At 47.2% G+C, this 12,691-nt stretch overlaps 1 protein-coding gene across 1 annotated transcript in view; it reads right to left on the bottom strand.

Moving 5' to 3' along the window:
• Window positions 1–1,824: 1,824 nt before the first annotated feature.
• The window catches only part of GAB2 (GRB2 associated binding protein 2), a 97,890-nt gene continuing 87,023 nt past the window's right edge, over window positions 1,825–12,691 (bottom strand). Inside the window, exons 8-10 of the mRNA XM_074918404.1 lie at window positions 12,117–12,219; window positions 11,111–11,236; window positions 1,825–9,108 (exon numbers count right to left, since the gene is read on the bottom strand). Of these exons, the coding sequence (XP_074774505.1) occupies window positions 8,965–9,108; window positions 11,111–11,236; window positions 12,117–12,219 (373 nt within the window). The 3' untranslated portion in view covers window positions 1,825–8,964. The remainder of the gene's footprint in view (window positions 9,109–11,110; window positions 11,237–12,116; window positions 12,220–12,691) is intronic.

Genomic DNA, 12,691 nt, shown 5'->3' with positions numbered 1-12,691 from the left:
TATATGGTATTAGTAATACACTGTTAATATTATAGAATCATAGAACCATGGGATGGTTTGGGTTGGAAGGGACCTTAAAGACCATCAAGTTCCACCCCCCTGCCATGGGCAGGGCCACCTTCCACCAGCCCAGGTTGCCCAAAGCCCCGTCCAACCTGGCCTTGAACCCTTCCAGGGAGGGGGCAGCCACAGCTTCTCTGGGCAACCTGTGCCAGGGCCTCACCCCCCTCACAGGGAACAATTTCTTCCTTAGATCTAATCTAAATCTCCCCTCTGACAGTTTAAAACTGTTCCCCCTCATCCTATCCCTACCACCCTGATGACGAGTCCCTCCCCCTGTTCCTGCAGCCCCTTTCAGCCCTGGGGGGCCGCTCTAAGGTCTCCCCGGAGCCTTCTCTTCTCCAGCTGAACCCCCCAACTCTCTCAGCCTGTCCATGTAGGGGAGGTGCTCCAGCCCCCAACCATATTTGTGTCCTCCTTCGGACTCACTCCAACAGGTCCATGTCTTTCTTGTGTTGGGGACTACAGCGCTGGACACAGCACTGCAGGTGGGGTCTCACAAGAGTGGAGTAGAGGGGCAGAATCACCTCCCTCGAGCTGCTGGCCACACTTCTTTTGATGCAGCCCAGGATACAGTTGGCTTTCCAGGCCCTTCATCTCCCAGTTTGTCTTGATACCGGGGATTGCCTGACCCACATGCAGGACCTTGCACTTGGCCTCGTTCAGCTTCATGAGACCAGCTCCTCAAGCTTGTCAAGGTCCCTCTGGATGGCATTCCTCTTCTCTAGGGTATCAACCACACCACTCAGCATGGTGTCATCTGCAAACTTGCTGAGGGTGCACTCAATCCCACTGTCCATGTCATTGATAAAGATAGAGTATTGGTCCCAGTATGGACCCTTGAGGGACAACACTCATTACTTGTTTCCACTTGGATACTGAGCAGTAAATCTTTCGACACGGCCTTCCAGCCAATTCCTTATCCATCTAGCAGTCCATCCATCAAACCCATCTCCTTCCAATTTAGAGGTAAGAATGTTATGGGGGTCCATATCAAAGGCCTTACAGAAGTCTGGTATAGCATTAGTATGGTGTGTTACTATCTGTGCTATACCAATTCTAGTATGTACTGTATTAATATTAGTGTTAGTAAAAACAGCAATATTTGTATATCGTATATCGTTAAAGTATATACTGTGGTATATCCAGAAGTATGGCCTGTAGTGTCACTCATTCCTCTGGCTGAGGAGAGCCCACAGTGGAGTCCCCAGCTCCAGGTTTGGGATCCCAGATGTGCTGCAGATGTGAGGTGATGCTACTCCTGTCTAAAAAAAGGGGTTACAGGGGCTGTGCTGCAGAGAGGTGTCTGTCCTCAGGTGTCTGTTTTGTTTTTGTTTTTTTTTTAAAGTAGATGTAATTGTCTTGAAGGGGGTGTTCAACTTTTAACGCTGGGAAAAAGGATTTTTCTTGTGCTTAGGTTTTATGGGTGATTTGCTGTCCTGAGCTGGGGCTTACAGGTGTTGAGCTGCTGATGGGCAAGGAAGGCAGTATTTGTCCTCACCCTGCACACACCAAAGTGTATCCCTGGAGCAGATACATAGTTTGAAATTCACTTCAGTGGCTGAAAAACACATGGTTTGTGTTCAGGTATTGGGAAGAATCCTGACTGCATCCTAAAGGCCCTCATTACACAGACCTGAAGCTGTAGAGGATACTTGGTGACATGCTGGGAAGATGCTCTGAAAGCTTTAAAGATGCTGCATAATTCAACTTGATCCAGTCATTAATTCCCCCTTTCTCTCCCCACTCCGAATCCATGTTGGGAGTCACCAGTGAGAGATGTCTTTTTATTATCATTCTTTTATTTTCCCGTTGCTTTCCAGCTGCATATACAGTACTTAAGAATGAGATCACCTTCACGTCAGGCATGTACCGTGTTTATTAACAGCAAAAAAAGTATTATCTAGGCTTCACTCAAGACCGATTTACAGGATAAATAATTGTTTCAAATTACTTAAAAAAAAAACAAACAACAAAACCCCAAAGAATAAATTAATAACTTAAATGATTAGCTGTCCACAGTGATTTGAAAACTTAATAACCATTCAAACAGTGACACCACAAGAAGACACGTACTGTACAGTTTGCCACAGATTACTCTTGTCCTTCCTTCTACAAATGGAAAAAAAAAAAAATTAAAAATGCTTCTCTTTAAGAACAGTCATAGGCTTTTAAACACACAAAACATCCCTGCGAATTGGCTGCCGACGCGACGGCTTCAAAGCCAGGGCTCTGACCCCCCCACCCCTCACAGAAGGTTAAGAAACAAATGGAGAAAACCTACCCTAATTTGGCTGGGTCTGTTCCCATGCAACAATGGCCAAAGTCATTGGGGACTCGTTGACTTTGCCAAGGGCTGGGTTGAGTGGGACATAACTACTCTAAAGGTTTGGTCCTAACCCTATGGGATTCATTGGTGGGCTCCCCATGGAGCCCAGGGTCCTGCTCCCTTCCCCTCTCCGTGAGGTGCTTCAGCCACCACATCCAAAGGGCTCTCAAAGAAAACATTACATTTTCAGGGTCAATGTGGCAGCAGAACACTGAAACTGTGCAAATGGCTTTTCCCCCACCTGCCTTGCTCAGGAGAAAATTCTGCCAAGTCTTTTTTTTCCACCTCGGTAATGGAGGATGAGAGTTTTTTAATGAGCTTTGCAGAGCGGGGTGTGTAGTGTTGTGTGTGATGCTGGGCATGACAACGGGGTACCACCAGAAGCTGCCTGGCTGTTGGATGCAGACTCTAAACCAGCTCTTTGCATTATTAGCTGTCAATTGACTACACCTCACGATGCATCTGTGTATTAAAAATCTTCATTTTTACAAGCTGGAGAAAAAGCGGGATGCAGAGTTCAAATGAACGCCCTCATCCCACCTAATGATAAAGTGTGGTGTCACCGAAAGGACAACAGTTAAAAAGATGATTTCTTATCTCCTGGTCTTGGAGCAGGCCTCTTCCATGTAGTCAACCCGCTAGCCTACAAATGAACCTGTTATACGTTAGCAATGGGCTGCAACAAAAATTAAAAGCCTGCTGATGGGAAGCAAGTCCACTGAGAGGTTCTTTCAGCTCCAGAGCTGTTTTAGTCATGTGGCCCAGCTTCTGCTCCAGATGTTGCTGGCTAGTGTTAAAATTTGGATGCCATGTGCCAGGACTGGCTGGCCATGGGTTGGCAGGGGGAGAGCTCTTTGGTGACACCTTGCTACATATCAACTTTTCTCAGGAGCAGCTACTGAAGTAGCAACCTGGTTAAGAGTACAACTCCAGGAGTTGTGAACAAGGAGATAAAATTGCGACTACAAGGATGAGACACCAAGAACAAGCTGATGTAGGGTTGAATTGCTGCAGGCCAAGGAGAAATCATGACGAAAAGGTGCACATCTCTACCTTCAAGAGCCTCATTAACAGTTGCAAGATCATTATGTACATGTGGGCAGGCTGATGCTTTCTGGGCAGAGAACAGAGGCATGCAGACTCACCAGGCATCCTAAACTGGTTTACTGGCCCTTGTGATTTGATGCTGGACTGGTCCCTCTGATTTTCTTGTCGGCTCTTTGATGGCCATGAGTGTCCTCTGGCTGGGTTTGGGGTTAGGCTCTGCTCTTCGCCCTTCCCATTACAAGTGGCTCTTCTCCATAGGCACAGCCCCACTGCATCCATCTCATCCAGACAACATCCCATCAACAGGACACAGTGCACACGGGTGTCAGTTTTTACATGGAATAGCAACATCACCAGGTGCAAAAACAATGCAAGCATGACTTGGGAAAACTATCCTCTTATTCGCCATCTAGGCCAGGACCTGGGAGCTATTTAAACATCTTCTTACCAAAATCCACCACCACATAAGACCTGGGCATGGCTCTACCCTTCCCAAGGAGCCATGCTCAGTGGGTGGCCAAAGCAAGCCAACTCTTCCCGATATGCTCAAGGGTCTGGGACACCAGGGTGTAGGGGCTGGTGTGGGGCTGCAGAGAGCTCTGTTTTCTAACAAATTTACAGGTTCAAGCTGTCCCCGAGTTCCTCAGACTGTGTGTCCATGTCCTGGATGACTTGGTCTGAGCCAGTCAGCCCTCTCCCAGGTGCAAGGGATAGCTCCAGTGTGGATTAGGTTCTCTTGTTGGGGGTTATGGTCTCAGGGGTTGAGCTGTGCTTTGCCACTTGGCTTCATAGCCAGAGGAGAGGCCCTGGCCCTGTTTTGGACTCTATAGGGCTCTAGGCAATACTTTTGGCCTCTTCCATCACATGGAGGAGTCTCCGCTCAGCCCCAGCAGCACAGGATCTCAGGGTAAATTGAGGGGGAAGAGATGTCTCTAGTCCCACTCCCTTCTCCAAACTATGGTGTTGATCCAGCCTGGTCTTGAAAAGCTCCAAGGATGAAGGTGGATCCTCGTGGGACGACCCTCTGAAGCCATGGCACTGCTGCCCATGACCATCTCACGGGAGCCCCAGAGCAAGGTGTCTCTGAGCATGTCTGGGTCCCCACATTTCTGGTGGGGCTTCTCCTGTCCAGCTGAGACCTGGGTACATGGACCAAGGTTCTCTGAAAGTCAGAGCACCGAGGCATCATTTTGTTGGGCAAGATGATGACCCCCTTGAGAGTGAAGTGCTCTGGGTAAGTCCTGAGAGCAGTGGGAGCTCCCCTTCCCACCAGTGCATGGCTTTTATTGAGCAAAACCCCACTCCACAACCCACAGATCTCAATATATCTGACTTGAGACTCATGCCAAAGGAGCACATGGTGAGGACCAAGACTCAAGTCTTGCTGGCAAACTCCCCTGCCTTCTCTCCTCCCAACCTCACATTGTCCCATATATAACCCTTGTCCGTGGATGGTAGCTCTGGGTCTAAATCCATCCCAGTTAGCTCCCACTTAACCCAAGTCATAACTACCTTTTGGTTCGGGCTCTGGATTTGGCCCTATCTTCCAGACACTCAGCTATGCGCTGGCACAGTCTACACTCACATGTATTTTCTTTTTCCAACTTGAGACCAAGCCTAAGCATGGCATCCATTTAGAGCTGGGAATGTATTTCCCACTGAACACTCAAATGTCACTTCAGAGCAAAGCAGCTCCAAGGTAGATCACACATCTCACCAGACAGAGGAACCATGGGCAGCAGTTGCACACTCACAGCAAGTGATACACACCTTTGGAGACTTCTTTCTTTAAAACCACCAGCTTAGACATTTTAAAACTTGGGCAGAACTTTGAGCCATGGCCTTGGTATTTCATAAAACTAAATATTGAGGTCATGATGCTTGTCCCACCGACAACCCTTCTCCACGAGCACGCACAAACACAAAGCACATCCCTTTGCTTAAATGGAACCATAGAGCTGAAGAGCACGGTCTGACGTGAAGACTCAAGCCATTTTAATTGCAATTAAAATGAATCATTTGCAGTGTTCTCAGGTTCCTAAAATACCTATTTCTAACAAAAGACCCAGTCGTACTTGAGCATCCAAGTATAGAGTGGATGTAATAAACTCAATGCCTTCAGGACAAAGTTCTTGGCAGTCCGTGTAATTAAACCAGCTGCTTTTCAATATGGTTTAAGACTAAATACTGCACAAACATTAATCATCAGGGACTTCTGTAATCAGCTCGGCAACCATCAGGAATGACTATTTCCACTGCAGCCATTGATTACTTAACGGCTTTCAGGAGGGTTTGATATACTCATGTCTATATGGCAATGAATAGAGTCTATGGGCTGCTCTTGAGTTCGGAGGGGCCATTTGTTTGGTGCTTAGCAGGGAAAAAAATGGAGGAATATACCTGTGTCTGGGAAAACAGAGACCTCACAGCAAAGCAGAGAGGGACAGGCAACCAGCAGTTGCTTTGGGGATGGTTTGGTCCTTGGTTGGCTGAATGCAAAGGGTCAGTTACTGGGGATGGTCATGAAGGCAGATTGAAACAGGGAAAAGAGCTATCCCATGCTATTGTGTGCCCCGTGAACAAATGCAGACATTTCTGGGATGTGGAGAAAAAGGACTAGTTTCTTCATGAAGGGCTTTTCCAATCTTAATTAATGCTTTGGGGGTGGGCACCGAATGCACCTAATCCCAGCACAGAATCACAGCGCACCGACTCAACAAAATGCATCCCCACCCATTGTGTTGTCTCTCAGGCCACTGCACCATCAGAAAGGACTATTGCTGCTGCCTCCTCTTCACCTCCCTGCTTTCAGGGTATTTTTGGGACGACCTGAGTTCCCCATCTCTCAGGTGGAGAAAAAGACTCAATCTGAGCATGGGCCATCACTTGATTTCTCCAGGCTTTTGGTCCGGTTTAAAATTTTTTTAGCCTGCAGCTGGGCTCAGTTTCATCTTGAGAATAGCTGCACTGTTTGATTGAGAGAGACCCAAAGCAGCATAAAGAACCATTCCCAAAATTCCTGCTGCAATCCACCCCAGAGGTGGCTGCATTTTAGTGCGAGAGCAGAGGAGCACAATTTTGGCAGGGAAATACATCCAGCATGCACCGTAACCCTTCTCTCCCAACCTCATCTTCCTTTGTGTCCACCTAACAGTTTAGAGGATGAATTAGGAAAAAATCAGCTTTCCACTTGAGTCACATTTGCTTTTCCCTGGGGATGGGGAGCTTGCTCTCAGCTGGCTGAACACACTCTTCGGTGGGCTTTGGATCAGGCCCAAAGATTAGTCTCCCCTGAGATGCAGTGATGAAAGAGGCTATAGAAATACGAAACACTGTACTCTGGTCTTCATTTCATTATCTCACCATGCAAGCGTGCAAGCCCCCAATGAGAGGCAAAGGCCCTTGCAGGCTGTAACACACTCCCCAACCTTCAGAAAGCATCTGGCTGTGCTGTATCTTCCCTTCTGGATCTTTTTTTTTTTTTTCATTTCTTTTCTCCTAGATGGTTATTTTTTTCACCATGAGCTTCATTTGCTTCATTATTTCTGTAAAAGGTCAACACTTCAGTGTCTTAAAAGGGCTGTCAGAGCTTTTGCATTAATATCCTTCCCTTTCATGGCATGGGAGAAGAAAACATAAACTGGTGTTGGAAGTTCAAGACTTATTTTACCAACAAGCAGCCCTTAAGAGACTGCTATCCTGTCCCTGTGTGGGTGACATCAGGCCTTTTCCAAACTCAGGCCAAGCTTAAACAGATGTGCTAATGCTCAAGCATCTATAATCAATACAACTTGGTGGTGTTGGTGGAACATAGAGCCTGTGGCACTGGGAGGGGTTCAACTTGCAGAAAGAATAGCTCCAGCTATTTAATAAATATTATTACCTAATCTTTCTAATGTCTCCATCGTTTGGCTCTCAGTAGGTGGTTGGCCTGTTTGTTCGTGTCAGCGCTTGCTGTCTGGCAATCAGGCTGCTCCATGGCAATCACTAGTCCTTCCTGTTTTCATGAGATCATGAATTATTATCTCTGTAATAAACTGTCTCTTCCTTCTTGGCTCTCTGCACTCAGCAGCTGCCTGGGGAGCAATCCCAAAGCCTGGATGTGTCAATGATACTGACAAGGGGCAACAGCAGATTCCCACCCATAATTAGAGCCTAGGGTCATTAACATCAAGAAGCCCCATTTCTGTGTTGAAGAAACATTGCTGAAGATGGGGGGAAAATATCTAGCCCAGTTCTTTTCACCCACCCCAAACCAACCATAATGCTACATTAAAGTGAATATGGAAACACCTTGCCCTAACTCTGCTGACCGGCCTCTTCCCAAGCCTAAGTCCTCACCATCAACCAACATTCCAGTTACTCTACTCCATTCCTCCAAGATACACCCCACTGGACCTCCTCACCCAAGACCAACCTCTGCAGTACAGCACCCACTTTCTCCCAGTCCTTGCAACAGCCTTCCATTCCCTCCTTGTCACTCATTCTCGCACCAGTCCAGATATACAGAGTCTCCAGAACCTCCCTGCACCCCTCATACTCAACCACAGAGCTTCTCATGATGCCTGCAGATGTAGGACTCTCACTCTGTGGGCTTTTTTTGGTGCCACAAAGGTCAGATTTTGGTTCTTAGGGCCAGATTCACAGGCAATTTGTTTCAGATAGGCAGTGGGTCAGTGCTTAAATTCTGCTATTCAAAGCCAATCTCTCCAGACCATTGACTCTGAGAGATGATGGAGAGCATCAACGGCAGAAGACACCCCACAAAACTGGTTGTTTCACACGTGCCTGCATGTGTGTGAGCATGTGTTGGCATATACATGTGTGTGTATGATGGGGCAAGTCTTGGGCTTCTGAGTCTGTTCAATGGGACAGTCTGGATGCTCTTCAAGCTCCTGAAGGTTAACAACCACAACTAAAAACATGGGGGTTGTCCTACCAGAAGAAGAATAGCCCTCAGAGGTTTTGAACATATTATTTACAAGAGATGGGACAACAGAAGTGTTTTCAAAAGGAATGGTGCTTGCTCAATTTCGGGATTGGGAGGAGGCAGAGAAGAGGGCAACCATAGGGAGTGGGGAATCCAACCTGGGGAATGATGTCCTGTGAGAGAGGCTGCAAACCTACATGGCATGATTTGGGGGTACAGTTTGGAAGAAGACGGGGAGAGATGATGCAGTGTTAGCACATACAAGGTGGCTTTAATAGCTGTAAGCAAAAGATGTGTAGGGTGAAACCTGGTATTGCTAAATCGAAGTTCCTGGATAGTGCATCCAGCAGCTAAAGCCCAAACCTAGCCACCGAACATAGTTGGTCTTTATCACTGGCAAACAGTATCCGCCAAGTCTTCCCCTGAAATTAAGTTTCTTTTTGTCTTAAAAGAAAAAAAAAAAAAAAAAAGAAGACCCCCCCCTTCTCTCCACAGACAAGTCTTAGAAATCCAGCCCAAGTGGAGCTGGCAGCCTGGCGAGGCCCCAGCTGGGGAAAACTGCTGAGACATTTGCCTGTTTCACTGCTTGTCCCAGGGGCTACTGCTTCGTGTTCTTGGCGGGCTCCGAGGACTGCCGCACATCAGTCCACTCCTGCATGGTGCTCTGCAGTGCCTGTGTCTTCTCCTTGTCCACTTGCACGTAATCAACCTTCTCGTCCGAGGCGACTGATGAGGTGGAGGGCTGCAGGGAGGAGAAACACAGCCACCGCCTGGTCACTCATCAGCTCCCTGCTCTTCCCCCTCGCTCCGTCCCGCAGCAGCACACTGGCACCTCCCCGGATTTTCTTGCAGACTCGATAGCTCATCACCCTCCCTCTAACCTCCCAAAGGGTCTTGGATGAAGGATTTCAGTCTGCTCTGCATCTTGCTTGCATGAGACTGCAGTGCAATGGGAGGGTAGAAACAGCACCTGGGTCTCTATCTTCCCACCACAACTGTGACATAAATGTTTGGTCACAGTTGTGGTATCTAACTGCTGATATCACAAACCCAGTGTTGCATCTTGCTCATTTTCCTGTAAAGAACTCAAGAACTCTTATAGATACACATAAAAACCCCAGCTCCATCCCTCTTAGCTTATTTACATCCCCCAAATAACAGATATGTTTGCAGGTTCACCCAGGAGACCTGTTGAGGAAGAAGGAGATACTTTTTTCCATAGTTTCTTGAGTCCTGGAACTTTGTCTGCCTCTACAAGTATTTCAGAGGAATTCCCAGCTGCTTGCAACCGGAGCCAGGGGATGTTTTTTCATGGTCTAAAATCACCTTTCCAGGTTGGGATGTAATGTAAATTGGTATTATCTGCAGAAATATTGCTGGGCAGAAAGAAACAATCAAGGGACAACTGTCAGCTAATAAAATCACCTACCCAGTGGGATGTTTTGCCTAGGAAACAAGGCAGTGTTTGAGAAAGTCGAGGCCAACTCACAGGTGGTTCCCACACAGGTTTATACAATGCCTTGTCCTTCACCATCTCCTTGCTCAGGGTGCTGCTTTGCTTGAGCCAGTCTCTCCTTCCCCCTCCCAGTTTGCTCAGGATGGCACCCAGCAGGACTTGCCTTTGGACCCTCCCCAGCCCATTCAGTCACCCTTGGGTGTCCTCTTCATCTTAGTATGTGGCCTTGCTGGGGAGGTTGTGAAATCACAGAATCAACTAGGTTGGAAAGGACCTTGAAGGTCATCCAGTCCAACCGTTAACCCACCACTGACAGTTCCCAACTCCCCCAGATCCCTCAGCGCTGGGTCAGCCCGACTCTTCAACCCCTCCAGGGATGGGGACTCCTCCCCTGCCCTGGGCAGCACATTCCAACGCCCAACTCTTTCTGAAAAGAAATGCTTCCTGATAGCTAGTCTAAACCTTCCCTGGCACAACATGAGGCCATTCTCTCTTGTCCTAAAAAAATCTCTATCATACGAGATCTTTAAGCGTCATCGGTCACCTCAGGAGAGATGGTTTCTTTGGGATGTGGGGATGCCCTGAGGTGCTCCACAGCCCTATTTTCCTATGATTCACTCCTGTGTATTAACCTGGAGAAAAGTCACCAACATCTGGGTCTTTAGGCGCTTCCCCTTCCACATTACTGCATGACACTTGGCACAGGCATCCCATTCCTGACCCATCTTCTCCTCACAGCTCTTTCTCACCGGGTAATGGCTTGATCAGCTCAACCTAATCTAGCTCTTAAACATCAGCTTCACTTTTTGAAAGCTGTTTGTACTTTTTTTGACCAAATGGCATGACTGGCAGGAGACAGGTGCCCAGTATTTTCTGAAAGTATCTCAGGTGGAAAACCCAAGTCTGGTTTTAGATGACCTGTTGTTCTGAAGGAGGAAAAAAAAAATTTCTGATACTTCTTGGGATACTCCTGACAACTTTTGAATATACAATGTCCATATACAATGGACATATACAATGTCCAGCTGAATTTCTGGTCTCATCAGCACCCCTGAACCCCTGCACATCCATGCTTCTGGTAATGCTTCAGCAAGGCTGCAAACATGCGACAGAGACCGAGTCTGACCTAGAATAGATATAGCAGCAGATCTGCAGGAAAAAACACTCCTCTGAGATTACTATACCACTTACCAACCCTGCTCAGGGCTTTGGACCATGCTGTTGCCAATGTGGATAAAAACCCTTAAATGCATCACTTTTAATCATAAGTTTATAAAATGCCCCGTACCTTTCTGTGTGGCCCTGGTGAGCTTGGCTGGAAGTCCAGGGCCAGATAATCCACACTCCCTGAACTCTTTTTAGGCGCTGGGCTGTTGGTGCCACTAGGAACAGGAGAAGCAGAAATGGGGTTTTGCTAATGCAGGGAAGAGATAGGAGAGATAATGAGGATTAAAATGTGAAGAAGGAAAAAAAAAAAAAAAAAAAGGTATTAACACAAATCTGGCAATGAAATGCCTTGGTGGTACTTTTAAGAGAGGTCCCAGCCTGGATATGTGCTCATCTGTCTCTCTGGGACCAGGGTGTGCAGAACCCCTGGGGGACTATATGTATTGTGTATTGTCTCAACAAATATTTCAAGCTCATGCTCTTGATTTTATGTATCAGAGCAGTTCAGCTGCCTTTGTGCTGATATTATTCACGTGTCTGACATCAGCTGTGGGCCTCAGCATTTCCCAGGAACCACACCTCAGCAAGGCCAGACCAACTCTGGGATCTTCACTAATCACAACCAGGCTACACAGAGCACAGATTTCCTCTACCCCCTTGGTTACACAGCCTCAAAAATATGCCTCAAGTCAACAGATTTGCAGAGAAAGACAAAAACCCCTCCGTGTAAGCAGTGTCACTCTCTGGTGCTGCTCTGATGGCCCCTGCCCTCCACACAAACATGATGTCAACAGCTATTAGGGGAAAAAAAAAACCATGAAAAAAATCAACTTAAATTAGGAAAACAGACCGTGACAGTTCATAGATGTATTTATCCCCTCTTAACTCCTGGCAAAGTAGGTGATATAAGTTTCTGCTCTCATAAACAGTTAAAAACCCAGTGGGACGTGTCATTTTAGGAACGAAAGTCATTGTTTCGTGCATGTAGGGTTGTACGTAAGGACGCACACCACATTCATCACAGCGCTATCTGAGCACTGTCATGTCATCAGCTAGGAATGTGTTTGCAGAGCTGGGGAACGTATACGTCCTGCCAGGACCATATATCTTAGCTGTGAGGCTCTTACCATTGCCACGTAGTTCTCCTCACTGTCTCCTGAGTCAGTGCTGGTGATGCTCTGGGAGGAGACAGGGCGACAGTATTGCAAAGAACCGGCGTTGAAGGTCTGCCTGTAAGGACAAGGGTCAACGTGTTTGAGGTCCTGCTTGTCCATTGCCAAGAAGGGGTGGGCGAGGGAAGAACATGATGGCTCCAAACATCACCATGCTCAGATCTGGGGACTGGGCATGAAGAAGAGCTGCGGGTGTTGAGGTTCTCCTAACCTGACCTTCCCATGGTTCAGAAATCACCAGGCCTGGTCTTGTTGGATTTTTTTTTTGTTCTTTATAGGACTTTTTAATAACGCCTTGTTTGCTATGTACCCATAACTCTCTTGCTATCAGCTACATAAATCAGGCTCCACAAACTCTTTTATCTCACAGGAAGTATTTAATTATGGAGGATGCAGGGCCAGTCTCGGTGGAGCTCCTTACCTCCAGCTGCAACACAGCTCCAGGATTTGTTTGCTGTGCAGGACCCTATCTGAATTTTTTGCTGGAAAACAAAACCTCTGAGGCATTGTCTTGCTTTCAATTGGCCAAA

The sequence above is a fragment of the Athene noctua genome, chromosome 1 (genome assembly GCF_965140245.1).
Source record: "Athene noctua chromosome 1, bAthNoc1.hap1.1, whole genome shotgun sequence".
NCBI classification, from domain to species: Eukaryota; Metazoa; Chordata; class Aves; order Strigiformes; family Strigidae; genus Athene; species Athene noctua.
This window is presented reverse-complemented; position numbering and strand designations above follow the sequence as displayed.